The sequence below is a fragment of the Jaculus jaculus genome, chromosome 19 (assembly GCF_020740685.1).
Source record: "Jaculus jaculus isolate mJacJac1 chromosome 19, mJacJac1.mat.Y.cur, whole genome shotgun sequence".
NCBI lineage: Eukaryota > Metazoa > Chordata > Mammalia > Rodentia > Dipodidae > Jaculus > Jaculus jaculus.
The window spans coordinates 51,563,989-51,578,552 of record NC_059120.1 but is presented as its reverse complement, the minus strand read 5'-3'; the positions used below and the strand labels follow the sequence as shown (position 1 = coordinate 51,578,552).

Below are 14,564 nucleotides of genomic sequence, written 5' to 3'. Positions count from 1 at the left end.
GTGATGTCACTGCAAGCAGTGTTTCTTGAGTGGATGCTCTGTTGTTGGGAATAGGTCTGGTCGTGGCTTTCCTCTCTGTGAGTTTAGGGCCTTAGGGACCTCTCCTGGACTTGAGGGCAGACACTGTGTCTATGCCATTTTGTTCAAGTCTGTAGTGACTAAGGTGACTGCTTATCATTAATATGTCATTTAACAGGCTCCAGTTATTGAGGTCTGAGTCACTTCTTTTGAGATTGCTAGATGGTGGATCTGGTAGAAAATTACATTTAGCCGACTAAACACAGTGCACAATGGCCTTCTGATTCTAGCATTAAGATTTTTATGTGATTTTTAATGGTGGTATTTCAGGATAGGGCTAGTTACAAATTATATGCCTTTGGTGTTTGTTTGACTGCATTTCTTTTAAGGAAAGACTTGCTCGAGAGGCCACATGGTTTATTTTGTGAGTCTGGATGTCAATTTGAAACTATAAGCAGCTAGGCATGGTGACTCACATCTGTGGTCCCAGTTCTTAGGAGATGAAGGAGGGAAGGTGTCTGTGCATTCAAGGTGAGCATGGGCTAAAGTGTTACCTGCAAGTCAGCCTGTGCTTTAGAACAGTATCCCGCCACAAACACACAAACAAATGAAATGCTAACAGCATTTACATGTTAGTTTGATCTTACCGCACCTTGCCACAGTAGTAACTACGGTTGTGGTAGCTCTCAATTGAGCCCCGTGCTTTTGTTACCCTGGCACGTTACGCTGTGCTTTGGTGGTACAGGGAATAAAATGGTGAAACACATGCTTCCTCCACGCAGCTCTAAGCCCATAGGGTGGCTAACAGAGCTGCATTTACATGAAGATAAACGGCCAGAGAAAAACCCCACTTCTTTACCTGGAAAGCACTCCCCAGAGGGCGAGGGCATGCGGGATGGTTCGGTTTGATCAGGGGGGCACGAGCCAGGAGCGGGAGGGAGGCTCAGGGTGGGTGTGTGTTGAGGGAACAGCAAGTCCTCCAGCCTGCCTGGTGTGTGCACAGGTCACTTGGGGGAGGTGTGGAATGACACTGAGAGGGTTGGTTGGGGACAAACTTCATGCTAGGATGAGGAACCTGCCCTTTCTTGGTATGTCTTGGAACTCTGGTAAGAATTTTAGGGCGGGAATGGTGTGGCCAGATTCATACAAATTGAAAAAATAAGGCAAATGCTCCTGAGCGTTTCAGTGTGCCCTGAGAGAAGAAGTTCACTTTTGTTTTGTTTTGTGTTTTGAGGTAGAGTCTTGCTGTAGCCCAGGCTGACCTCAAACTCACAGCAATCCTCCTACCTCTGCTTCTACCTCTGGGGTTAAAGGCGTGCGTCACCATGTCCAGCTCACTTAAAAAAAAATTATTTATTTGAGAGAGAGAGAAATAATGGGCCCACCAAGGCCTCCAGCCACTGCAAATGAACTCCAGACACAGATGCCACCTTGTGCAGCTGGCTTTACCTGGGTGCTGGGGAATCGAACCTGGGCCTTTAGGCTTTGCAGGCAAATGCCTTAACCACTAAGCCATCTCTCCAGCCTGCGCTTTTTTTCTAATTTTTTTATTTTTAGTTAGGGTCTCACTGTGGCCCAAGCTGACCTGGAATTCACTATGTAGTTTCAGGCTGGCCTTGAACTCATGGCGATCCTCCTATTTCTGCCTCCCAAGTTCTGGGATTAAAGGCGTGTGCCACTATATCCAGATTTTTTTGTACTTTTATAAATTTATTTTATTTATTTGTGAGAAAATGAGAAGGAGGGAGAAAGAGAGAGAGAGAGGTTCGGCACACCAGGGCCATTGCAAATGAATTCCAAACTCATGCACCCCCTTCACCTTTTGTATCTGGCTTTACGTGGATGTTACAGAATTAAACCTGGGTCCTTTGGCTTTGCAGGCAAGTGCCTGAACCACTAAGCCATCTCTCCATCCCTTACTGTGTTTTTATAACAATTCTGTGAAGCTGGCGGTACCACCATCCACTGTACAGAGATGAGGATAGTGCACAGTGAGATTGGCTAACTTGCCCCATAACTAAAAGAAAAAAGAAAGAGAACACGATAGCATTGTTGAAGACCCTTCGAGGGGGCAGCAAGAACCCATGTGGAAAGGCTCTGGTATATTCAGAGGAAAGAAAACGTGTCTAGATTGGGATGGTGGCGGTGTTGCCGGAGAGGTGGACTTTGAATCCATGTGACTTGGCAACAGATCAGGTGGTTGGGTCAGTGAGGAGCTGAGGGAGAGTCGAAGTAGATTTGAAGTCATTTCGTCACGGTGAACCTGGTAAATGACACAAGATAGGGAGGATGCTGGGCTTGGCCGGGAGGGTCAGGCATTCCATCATGGACAGGTGGACTTTAAGAAATTGAAGGGATCTTCGTATCCTTCTTAAGGATTGAGGCATGGTTGCGCACGCCTTTAATCCCAGCACTCGGGAGGCAGAGGTAGGAGGATCGCCATGAGTTCGAGGTCACTCTGAGACTCCATAGTGAATTCCAGGTCAGCCTGGGCCAGAGTGACACCCTACCTCAAAAAACAAACAAACAAAAAAAAAAAACAAAAAAGGTGGACAAATGACTTGTTTCTGGGGAAGACGAGACGCTATCATGATCAGTCTTTCCCAGGTAGAACCAGGATGAGAGGAAAGAGAGAAAATTTGCTAAACAAGTATGTGTGTGTGTGTGGAGGGAAGGGGGACCTGAAGGAGAGAGGGAAGGGGAGAGAAAGACACAGCGGAATGCATCTTTGACTCCACTTCTTGGAAAGATAGAATGAGAATGACCTCAGAGCCCTTGTGTCTGGAGGATGTCCCGAGGGGACAGACAAAGTGCGTTACAAAGTCTCCGGGGAGAGGGCCGTGTTCATGTGTGTCATCACCTGGGCCTTCATAGAGCCCCATCACCGTCATTATTTGCTGAGTGTTCCAACAAACTGTTGCCTTTCTGGACAAATTGTCACCTCAGAAATTAGTACGTGAACTCTTTAAATATGAGGGTACGTTGAGTCTGTATTTTGTGCATACAAAAGAACGATAGCTCCCCGTGATTGAAAATAGCAACCTTCTAAAAAGCCCGTGAGGAACATTTCACAAAAAGGACCTCCTCGGGTGAGGCTGCGAGAATGAGAGTTTGAATTTTCTGCTCAGCGCTTCAACAGAACTTAGTCCGTGAGGGCCTGGGCAGGTTTAATAAAACATGGGCGGTAAGAAAACATACTCTGTCCTTGGGCTGCATTTTCATGGGTCCAAAGTACACCAGAGTATAGGCTAACATACCTGTGGCACGAAAAACAGCTCCATAAAAAAGGAGCCTGTCAAAGTTTTATTTGTATGAGATTAAGCCACCCGGTAACCCACAGTTCTCCAGAAAGGCTAGTTCTTTTTTAAAAAATTAAATTATATATATACATATACATACATATATATATGTATATATATAAATATATATAAAACAAGTTATACGCTTTTATCCCCTTGCCCCCTGCTCCCATCTCCCTGGGGCCCTCCATAGTGGGGTGATGGAAATCACTGTGAGGTCATGAAGGCCTCAGTCATTCCCTGTGGGATAGCAGGGATGGGTTGGGCATGCTCAGAGTGCTCCTGCATGCTCTGCGGCTCTTAAAATTCAGAAAGACTAATTCTTTGGTGTTGGAATTGGGCTGTTATCCTAATGTAGGCTAACTTAAAAAAATAATTTAATTAATTAACTTATTTATTGGAGAGAGAGACAGAGGGATGGAGGGAGGGAGAAAGAGGCAGATAGAATGGGCACATCAGGGCCTCCAGCCACTGCAAACAAACTCCAGACACAGTGATACCTTGTGTATCTGGCTTATGTGGGTCCTGGGGAATTGAACCTGGGTCCTTATGCTTCATAGGCAAGTGCCTTAACTGCTAAGCCCTCTCCCAAGCTCAAGGGTAACTTTTTAATGGCTTGGCTCTTGTTTGGCTCATGGGTTTACAAAGCTCCCAAAGGTTTCACAACCTTTCCAAATTGCCAGTAGTTGGGGACCATGTGTTCAAAACACACGAGGCTGTGGGGGACATTTCGTATTCAAAGCACCAGAGTTTGGTCACTCACGTTCAGAAAGCTGAGACTGGAGGATCATGAGTTCAGAGCTAGCTTGGGCTTCATAGTGAGATCGCGACTTCAAAAATGAAAGGGCTGGGGATGTGGCTCGGTTACTGGTAGAGCACTTGCTTAGCATGCTCGAGCCTCTGGGTTTGATTGTCAGCACTAAACAAACCTGGCATGGTGGTACCAGCCTGCTATCTGTTACCTCCGTTGTCACGAGGTCAAGGCAGGAGGATCAGAAATTCAAGGTCATCCTTGCTCCATAGCAAGTTTGAGGCCAGCCTGAGATACATAGACCTGGTATCAGGAAAAGAATGGTCAAATAGGGCCAGGCATAGTGATGCACACTTTTAATCCCAGCACTAGGGAGGCAGAGGTAGGAGGATCGCCGTGAGTTCAAGGCCACCCTGAGACTACAGAGTGAATTCCAGGTCAGCCTGGGCTACAGTGAGACCCTGCTGGGCCAGGATGGCAGAGGGGAGGCTGCTTACCACGTGGGCTCTCCACAGATACCTTCTACATTCCATATGGCAGGAGCTCTCTATACTTTCTTCTTAATCTAACAAATTCGTTTTAAGTGTTAAAAAATGATGTCTTTTATCTTGTCTGTTGCATATGTTTGAGTAAAAATATGAACAGAGGACATCTCTGAGTGAAGTACAGAGAAATTTCTCTTGCCTGGAAACATTGTAGGAGTGAGTCTAGGTTAGATGTGGGTGAGGATAAACCTTTTTGATTTTTTTTTTTAATTTTATTTATTTGCAAGTAGAGAGAGAGAGAGAGAGAGAGCGTGCAAGAGAACGAGTGAGCACATTGGTACACCAAGGCCTTCTGCTACTGTAGATGAACTCCAGATGCGTGTACCACTTTGTGCATCTGGCTTGCGTGGGTCCTGGGGAATCAAATCCTGGTGGTCAGGCCATTTGACAAGCAAGCATCTTTAACTATTGAGCAATCCCTCCAGCCCCCTTTTGAGTTTTCAATTTTTATTTCAAGGAGGATAAGTTATTGGGAAGTTAGATGTCATTTAAGCTCATGATCACACCCATGATCTTACATTGCTGTAGCATTATCATTTTGTCCCTCAATCCCTCAGCTCTCATCACACTGTGGTATAGACAGAAGAGGAGATGTGGGGGCGAATTCAGGTCAAGGTTCACCTTTGGAATATTAACAAAGTCATAACAGGGCTGGAGAGACGGCTTAGTGGTTAAGGTGCTTGCCTGCGAAGCCTAAGGACCCATGTTCGAGTCTCCAGATTCCAGGTAAGCCAAATGCACAAAGGTGAGGCAAGTGCAAGGCCTCACATGCACACTAGGTGGTGCAAGCATCTGGAGTTCAATTGCAATGGCTGAGGCCCTGGCACCAGTTCTCTCTGTTGCTTTCTCTCTCTTAAAAAAAAAAAAAAAAAAAAAAAAAAAAAAAGAACAGCATGCCTCTGAATTATAGGACTTCCCACACACATTAATTTGGTTAATCCTCAGAACAGTCTTAGTAGCTAGGTGCTGTTGTGATCACCACATTACAGTTAGGAGATTGAGGATCAGAGAGGATAGGTAGGTATACTGTATTGTTCATAATTTCTTTTCCTCCTCTTCCTCCTCCTTGTCCTTCTCTTCCTCCTCGCCTCTCCTTTTTTTTTTTTTTGATTGTGCTGAGGATAGAACCCAGAACCTTGCCCATGGTAGGCAAGTGCTTGCCATGAGCCACTCCACAGCCCTATTGTCTGGTCTGAAGGCACTGCGTGGTAGAGCTGGAATTCCAGCCACAGGAAGAGTACCCTGGAGTTCGTGTGTGGCAGTTTGAATCCGTGTCCCCCAGAGACTCGGGCCTTTCATTAAATCTTGTAACTTGGGTTTCCAGCTGCCTGTCTGGAGAAGGTGTCGAGGGGGTGGGTCCTGAGGTCCAGCCAGCCCCAAGGTGTGTGTGGTGGGATCCAGATTCCAGCCAGAAGGTTGGAAGAGCTGCCTGAGCTCAGGCTGCGTTCCTGCTGCTTGCTGCCGGGCCCCGCTGCTGCTTCTGCGTTTTTGCTGGCTGTTTGGTTGTCTCTCTGCTTGGATGTGTGGAAGCAGCTCCTCTGCCATCCAGGGGACTTCCTGAGTCTGTAAGCTTGAAATAAACCCCTTTCTCCTATAAACTGTGTCTGGTAGGGGTGCGCATCCCAGCAATGTGTAGCTGACTGCAACACCGTGCTTGGAGGCTTCCAGCACATTCCCAGTTGCCCTGAACCTGAGCTGGGGACGAGGTTGTTAGGAAGTTTTGTTTGTCCTTGGTGGCCTTGACCCTCCTAAGTGGGTGGTGATGGCTTTACTGTGAAATGTGCATAGCCAGGGCATATTTAGGGGGCATGGTGTAGTAATTACAAGGTTCCCTCTCTCCCACCCTTCCTTCTTCCCGTGCCTTTTCATTCAGTGCGTGGCCAAAAACAAAGAGAGAAAATAAATTGAGATAGTTATTTTAAATTAGTAGGGCATGTGAAAAACAAAAAACAAAAGAAACCTATTACGTAGGAGCCTAAAAAGTGCCTCTGGGGCTGGAGGGATGGCTTAGTGGTTAAGGCATTCTCCTACAAAAGACCTAGGTTCTATTCCCCAGGACCCACATTAGCCAGATGCACAAAGGGCACACGTGTCTGGAGTTCGTTTGCAGTGGACTGAGGTCCTGGCGTGCCCATTCTCTCTCTCTTTCTCTCTCCCTCCCCCTTCTTTCTCTGTCAAATGAATAAATAAATAAAAATAAAATATAAAAAAAGAAGAAAGTGCCTCTGTAGGCTATCAGGTGATTTATTATTAGGTTCCTAGTATTTTTGGTTTTATGAGTCAGGGGAAAAGGCCTTACCATGTAGCACAGACTGGCCTTATACTGACCCTCTTGCCTTAGGGATTGCATGCTAGCTAGGACTGTGGGACGACTCACTGTACTCTATTGGTGACATGTTCTTGTTGCTGAACTCATGTATTTCAGGGTGTAATGTTTTCTGCATAGACCTTTTTTTTGTTTGTTGTTGTTTTCTAGAAAACCTAGACAACTATTTAGCCATTTTCTTTTCTTTCTTTTTTTGAGTCAGGGTCTCATTCTAGCTCAGGCCATCTATCACAGCCTCCTGATTTATTTTTAGAGCCGAGTGTGGTGTTGATCCTGGGTCCCTTAGGCTTTGCAGGCATGCACCTTAACTGCTAAGCTATTTCTCCAGACCAGATTGCCTTTTTTATTCACCTTTTATATAGATAGATAGATAAATAGAAAGAAAGAAAGAGGAAAGAAAGGGAGCTGGGCATGGTGGCACATGCCTTTAATCCCATCACTTGAGAGGCAGAGGTAGGAGGATCACTATGAGTTTGAGGTCACCCTGAGACTCCATAATGAATTCCAGGTCAGCCTGGGCTAGAGTGAAACCTTACCTCAAAAAAATCTATATATATATTTAAAATATTTTATTTATTTACTTGAGAGAGAAAAAGGAGAGAATGGGCACACCAGGGGCCTCCAGGTACTGCAAACAAACTCCAGATGTGTGTGCCATCTTGTGCATCTGGCTCATGTGTATACTGGGGAATCAAATCTGGGTCCTTAAGCTTTGCCGACAAGTGCCTTAACCACTAAGCCCTCTCTCCGGCCCCCTAACAGCCCATTTTCAATTCAATCAGGTTTTCCTCTTGAGGTGTTCACTTATTCACGTACTTGCTGTTTGACCTCTCAGGCACTGGCAGTGTATTTGGTTGCTCTTTCATGTGCCTAATGATAAACTGTGTCTCAGGCTTTTTTTTTTTTTTTTTTTCCAGCTTGCTTGAGATAAGCCTGGTGAGAATGTAAACTTGCACTGAAATGCTCAGACGTTTTTTCCAGAGGGCTTCTCTCCAACATGGGCAGTGTGAGAGTCATCTGAGTGGGCTGTGGGAGAGGGCATTCTGTGCCAGGTCACCCCAGGGCGGCTTCATTATTTTGTTTGAAGTAGACTCCTAAGACAGCAGATGGTCTCATTTGTAAGTTCATAAACACATTCTCAAGCCCAAAGTAAGTGGCTTTGAGTGAGCCACAGCTCAAAACAACTTTGTGCTTAAAAACAGAAACAAAATGATTAGGGATTGGACACATTTTTAAGCGGGGTGTAAATAGTGCCACTTGAAACTTGTAAGCAGCTGGAAATTGCGATGTAAGAAAATAATATTTCAAGCCAGGCGTGGTGGCGCACGCCTTTAATCCCAGCACTTGGGAGGCAGAGGTAGGAGGATCGCCCTGAGTTCGAGGCCAGCCTGAGAATACAGAGTGAATTCCAGGTCAGCCTGGGCTAGAGTGAGACCCTACCTCAAAAAATAAATAACAACAACAACAAAAAGACAGTAATATTTCAGTGGGGTCAGATTTTGCTCTGGAGCCCTGTGCTGACACACTGGGTGTGCACAGGTTCCTAAGGAAGTGGAATGTATAGACGGTCTGTGGCAGAAGCTGCAGACTATGTGCTGGGCGCGGGGAAATCCAGCGAGGGTTACTTACTGCCCAGGGTAGGGGGTAAAGACTCCATAGTGTGGTGTTTGATGGGGAAGGAGCGCAGGACACTTAATGATCTCTGAGGACCAACCAGTACTGCCAGTTTTTTTCCCCTCACCATCATATGCCTGATAGAGCTGGTGACAGAGAAATTGAAGTTGAATGAATAAAGGAGGGAGGAATGGGAAGGAAGGAAGGAGGGAAGAAGGAAGGAAGTTGCATTTCAGGCATACGAAAAGGCATGTAGCTAGGGCCTGCTAGGGGAGGTGGGAGATTCTAGCGGAGGAAGGCTGGTTTGTGGGAGGCGGCCTTTGGGTGTTAGCCCTTTCTGTTTGCTGACGCGCTGAGCCAGGGTTCTGAGGACAAGTCCCGCGGTCACGTGACATGGTTGGTTTTTCTGGCCATGGCAATGGGAGCGGAAGTCTGATCTCCAGCTTGCCTAGAAGGAGGAAGAGAAGAAGGAGGAAAAAAAAAAAAGAGGATAAAGAAAAGCAATGGGAACAGAGGTTGGGAAAAATTTGGTAGGAGGAGGAGTGGAAAGGAACTGCCAGTTTCTAGCCAGGTGAAAGTGACAGGATAAGTCTGAAGTGATCTGAAGGGGAGCTGTCCTTTTCCCCTGAGGCTGGGGTTCATTCCAGCCCAGGCTGACCTGAAATTCACTCTGGCCCCAGGCTGGCCTCACAGCCCTCCTCCTGCCTCTGCCTCCCGAGTACTGGGATTAAAGGCATGCGCCACCATGCCCGGCCAGAGCTGCCTTTTAAAGGTTCTGTTTTTTAAAAATTATTTTTAATTAATTAATTAATTAATTTTTTGGGTTTTTCGAGGTAGGGACTCATTGTAGCCCAGGCTGACCTGGAACTCACTATGTAGTCTATGTAGTCTCAGGATGGCCTCTAACTCATGGTGATCCTCCTACCTCTGCCTCCCCAGTGCTGGGATTAAAGGTGTGCACTACCATGTCCGGCTCTATTTTTATTTTCAAAATATATTTATTTGAGAGAGAAAGAGGGAGAGAGAGAGAGAGAGAGAGAGAGAGATGATGGGCACACCACGGCCTCTAGCCACTGCACGCATGCACCCCCTTGTGCATCTGGCTTATGTGGGTCCTGGAGAATTGAACCGGGATCCTTTGGCTTTGCAGGCAAATGCCTTAACTGCTAAGCCATCTTTCCAGCTCCCTGTTTTTATTTTTATTGGATGGGAAATAGTAAATAAGGATTAATTTTCACTTGTTTTGTAACGAGTCTTTGTCTTTTGTAATCTTCAAGCAGCAAATAGGTACTAGCTGCTGTTTAAAGTCTGGGAGGTGAGTGAGACAGCCGGTCTTTACTTCTTTTCTGGCTTTGTGATTTGAGTTGGACTTTGTATACTTAATTGTGGAATTCATTGTTTAAATTTTTTTAAGGCTTTAATTTCAACTTAATTAAAAATACTGGTTTGGTTAAACAAATTACTCCCAGGACCACCAACAAAAACACTGCTATATTTGTTGAAAATATGTACTATTTCTAGTCCTTGCAAACATCTGATAAATGATCAGAACTATTTGTGGCTGACAGTGTATTCCTTTATGAGAACTATTTGTATGTACCGAGTATAGCCACTTATGCCTATAACCCTAACTCTTGGGAATCTGAGACAGGAGGATTGCTGTGAGTGTGCAGCCGGCTTGGGCTATAGAATAAGAGCTCATCTTAGAAAAACAAAAACAAAACAAAACAAATCCCAGAAAAAGTGTTGGACTGTAGGTTTTTTTTTTTGTTTATATTTATAGCATAATATCACATGGGGGTCTTTAGAAGTAAATTAAGAATGTTTATTTTATTTATATCATTGCAAGTTTCTTTCTTTCTTTCTTTCTTTCTTTTTTTTTTTTTTTTTTCGAGGTAGGGTCTCACTGTAGCCCAGGCTGACCTGGAATTCACTATGGAGTCTCAGGGTGGCCTCCCACCTCTGCTTCCCGAGTGCTGGGATTAAAGGTGTGAGCCACCACGCCTGGTTTATTGCAAGTTTCTTTTATGCCCATTCTGTATTATGTTTCTCATGAGCCCTACATATAAAAACAGCTAATTTTGGGATTATCTGAAATATAAATTCCAAAATATTACCAATTTGCCCAACATGGGTAAAATAATGTGCACACTTAGTCTTTATTTCGTTAATTGAGAACTTTATCCTGTGAACATACTGCATATTGGTCATATTCCCATTGGGTCATACTCCTTTTTTAAAAAATTATTTTTATTTGGAAGAGAAAGAAGCAGAAATGAAAGAGAGGGAGAGGGAGAGAGAGAGAATGGGTACACCAGGGCCTTCAGCCACTGCAAATGAGTTCTAGAGGCATCCACCACCTTGTGCAATGTGGGTCCTGAGGAACTGAACCTGGGTCCTTTGGCTCTGCCGGCAAGTGCCTTAACCGCTAAGCCATCTCTCCAGCCTGGGTTATACTCTTATATCCCCTCTCTCCTGCCCCCATTACGCTGAGGGCCCTCCTCAGAGTGGTTATCAGTAGTCACTGTGACTCTTTCATTCTTTCTGCTCCCTCTTCTGCAAAGTTCCCTGAGCCTTGCTTACCTGAGGTGGGGAGGTATCAGCAGGCATTAGATAGTGGAGTGACAGGTATGTGATAGTATAATTAAGGTGGCAGAAAACACTTGAATGCCTTCCTCAAAATAAGGGCATTTTGGAAATAGACTTTTGAAAACTTGTATTTATTATTATCAAATTATTAATAAATAATAATAATAATTAGTATATATTATTATTAAACTTATGATCCACACTGTGTTGAATTCAGAGCATTAGTAAGTAGCTATTCATGGTGAACTTTCTTCTTGAAGTTTCGTATCATGCCTAGGACCTAGGACTTCTGCGTCAGTAAGGTCTACGGTACATTTCTTAAGAGTGGCTTGTGTTATAGTTGATCAGAAAGCATCTGTCCTTAAAATACCTCATAAGAGGGTAGTTATACATATTGTCCAAAATAATGACTGAAATGGTTAAGCTCTGAGGACTTTGAGCAAAGGAGAGTGTTCCCTAATGGTAAGAAAGGCTTTGTGGAAGGTGGATTTCAAGCAGATTTTGAGAAAGGTAGAGTACAGGGAAAAGAGGAGAGGAGAGGATGTTCTGGAGAGGAGGACTGACTGATATGAGCAGAAGGTTACATTAAGGACAGGTAAGGATGGCCTGGAGAGATGGCTCAATGGTTAAGGGCACTTGCTCACAAAGTCTGATGGCCAGATTCGATTCCCCAGTACCTATGTAAAGCCAGATGCACAAAGTGGCACATGTTTCTGGAGTTCACTGCAGTGGACAGGAAGCCATGGTGTACTTATTTCTCTCTGCTTGCAAATAAATAATAAAATATATATCATTATTTATTATATATGTCATATATATATTTATTATATATATCATGTATATATAATAACAAGTGAAAATTAATCCTTATTTCCTATTTCCCATCCAGTAAAACTAAAAACAGGGAGCTGGAAAGATGGCTTAGCAGTTAAGGCATTTGCCTGCAAAGCCAAAGGATCCTGGTTCGATTCTCCAGGACCCACATAACAAGAATAGAATGGCCAGGAGATATAGCTCAGTGGTAGAGTGTATACTTTGTATGTTATGAGGCCTTGGATTCAGTCGCTGGCATCTCTACTCTTGCTGGGGTGAGGGTGAGGTGGCACATTCATTTAATCCCATAGGTAGGAGCATCAACAGTGAGTTCTCGGTGAGCCTGGACTATAGTGAAACCCTGTCGTCTCAAAATAAAACAAAAGCAAACAAGCAAACAAAGATGAAGATTTGGTTAAGAGTATTTGGAAGTAAGTGGCTGTGTTTATTGGAATAAACTGAAGGGGACGTGGTAGGAGCAGAATCATCCTGGAAGCGAGGAGGAGGCTTCTGTCAGGCTTTGGTCACTCAGTTAGGGAATTGTCCTTAGGTAGTGAGGAGCCACGCCGGGCAGTGTTGCGTGGGGCAGGATACGAAACCGTTGAGATTGTCTCTGTGGTGAGTGTGGGGTGACTGGAACGTGGACCGAGGCCGCTCCTCGCAGTAAAGATGTGCCAAAGAGAATCTGAACTTCTGCTGCTGTCGTGGGAGCAGAAACGGGAGAGGCATGGCAGAATTGCTATTTGGTTTATGTAAATTAAATTAAGATTTACTTTTAAAAATTATTTATTTATTTGCAAGCAGATACATATATATATATATATAAAGAGATAGAAAATGGGCACACCAGGGCTATAGCCATTGCAAATGAACTCCAGACGCATGTGCCCCTTGTGCATCTGGCTTACGTGGGTCCTGGAGAATTGAACCTGGGTCCTTTGGCTTCACAGGCAAATGCCTTAACTGCTAAGCCAACACTCCGGCCCAAGATTTGCTTTTCTGCGCTGGTAGGAAGGGCAGGTTTCATGCCGTGGTGGCTGGGAAAGGCGCAGGGCTGTTAGCATGAGAGATGGATTTCGACCCGCTGTGTTGTAGGTGGTGGGAAGCTGCAGGTTGTGGGGTCCAGCAGGAAGCAGCGACTGAAGACCAGCGCAGGGCGGGGGTGTGTGTCTTCTTTTCACTGGGTTTCCAGTTTGACTCATGACAGTGGATAAGAGAGATCAACAGAATGATGGCTGTGTTCTGGAGAGCTAAGTGGATGGAGAGAGAGAGGAGTCAGTATATGAAGAAAGCAAAAAAAAAAAAAAAAAAAAAAAAAAAGCCCACAGTCCCTGGATTTAATATATTTGATAACTGAGAGTTTTGAATGGGATAGCTGGAATTAAAACGGAGAATAGTAAAGCCGGCCGTGGTGGCACATGCCTTTAATCCCAGCTCTCGGGAGGCAGAGGTAAGAGGACCGCTGTGAGTTCGAGGCCACCCTGAGAATACACAGTGAATTCCAGGTCTAGAGTGAGACCCTACCTCAAAAAAAAAAAAAAAAAAAAAACCAAAAAAAAAAAAAAAGAAAAGAAAAAACGGAGAATAGTAAAGCCGGCCGTGGTGGCGCATGCCTTTAATCCCAGCACTGGGGAGGCAGAGGTAGGAGGATTGCCGAGAGTTTGAGGCCACCCTGAGACTACATAGTACATTCCAGGTCAGCCTGAGTTACAGTGAGGCCTTATCTTGAAACAAACAAACAAACAAAAAAGCTGAGAATATACAAGTCTTATGGTAAAGTCTGGGATAAAGGGAGAAACGCGGGACATATGCATGTCTGTATGTATATTCTTTCCATGTTGGCTATTCTCTTGTGTGCTTTTCATGCCTTAAGTGGCGTGGCATGGAGTTCAACAGACTTGAAACTTAAAAATCTCCAGTAAGACTGATTAGAACAAATGGAAGGTATATAACTAGGGTGAAACAGATTGCCATAAATCAGGTTAGGTGCATTATTATCCTATTCTTGAAGAGAATTGAGATTCAATCACAAATCTAATGACATAAAAAAAAAATGAGCTGGGTTTGGTGGCACACGCCTTTAATCCCAGCACTCGGGAGGCAGAGGTAGGAGGATTGCCAAGAGTTTGAGGCCACCCTGAGAATAGAGTGAATTACAGGTTAGCCTGGGCTAGAGCAAGACCCTATTTCAAAACAAAACAAAACAAAACAAACAAAAAAAATCCTGAAAATTGTGCCTGTACTAAACACTATTTTTTTCGTATATATATCTCAGCTTCTATGCAGATTTCGGACCTCTGAACTTGGCAATGGTGTACAGATACTGCTGTAAACTTAACAAGAAGCTAAAAGTGAGTATCATGGTGGCACTTACGTTTTACTATTAATGTGTTTAAACCAGAAAACCTGCCCACTGGGACTGCTGTGCTCACAGACTGTTTAATCAGGTAATTTAGATCTTTAGAAATGTACGTGAGGACTTCGCCCAGAAGTCGAACTCCTTCCGGGTGAAACCACCAAGAGCATGTCAACCTCTTTCATGTTTTGCAGGACGCAATCCGAGCTGAGTGAAGTCATTGGACTAGGGATCTAAGGAAGAGAGCCTACAT

At 44.5% G+C, this 14,564-nt stretch overlaps 1 protein-coding gene across 2 annotated transcripts in view; it reads left to right on the top strand.

Moving 5' to 3' along the window:
- The window catches only part of Cdc14a (cell division cycle 14A), a 190,666-nt gene that overhangs the window by 2,647 nt on the left and 173,455 nt on the right, over nt 1–14,564 (top strand). For both annotated transcript variants that reach the window (XM_045138596.1, XM_045138595.1), the window contains exon 3: nt 14,231–14,306. In XM_045138596.1, coding sequence (XP_044994531.1) covers nt 14,231–14,306 — 76 coding nt within the window. The remainder of the gene's footprint in view (nt 1–14,230; nt 14,307–14,564) is intronic.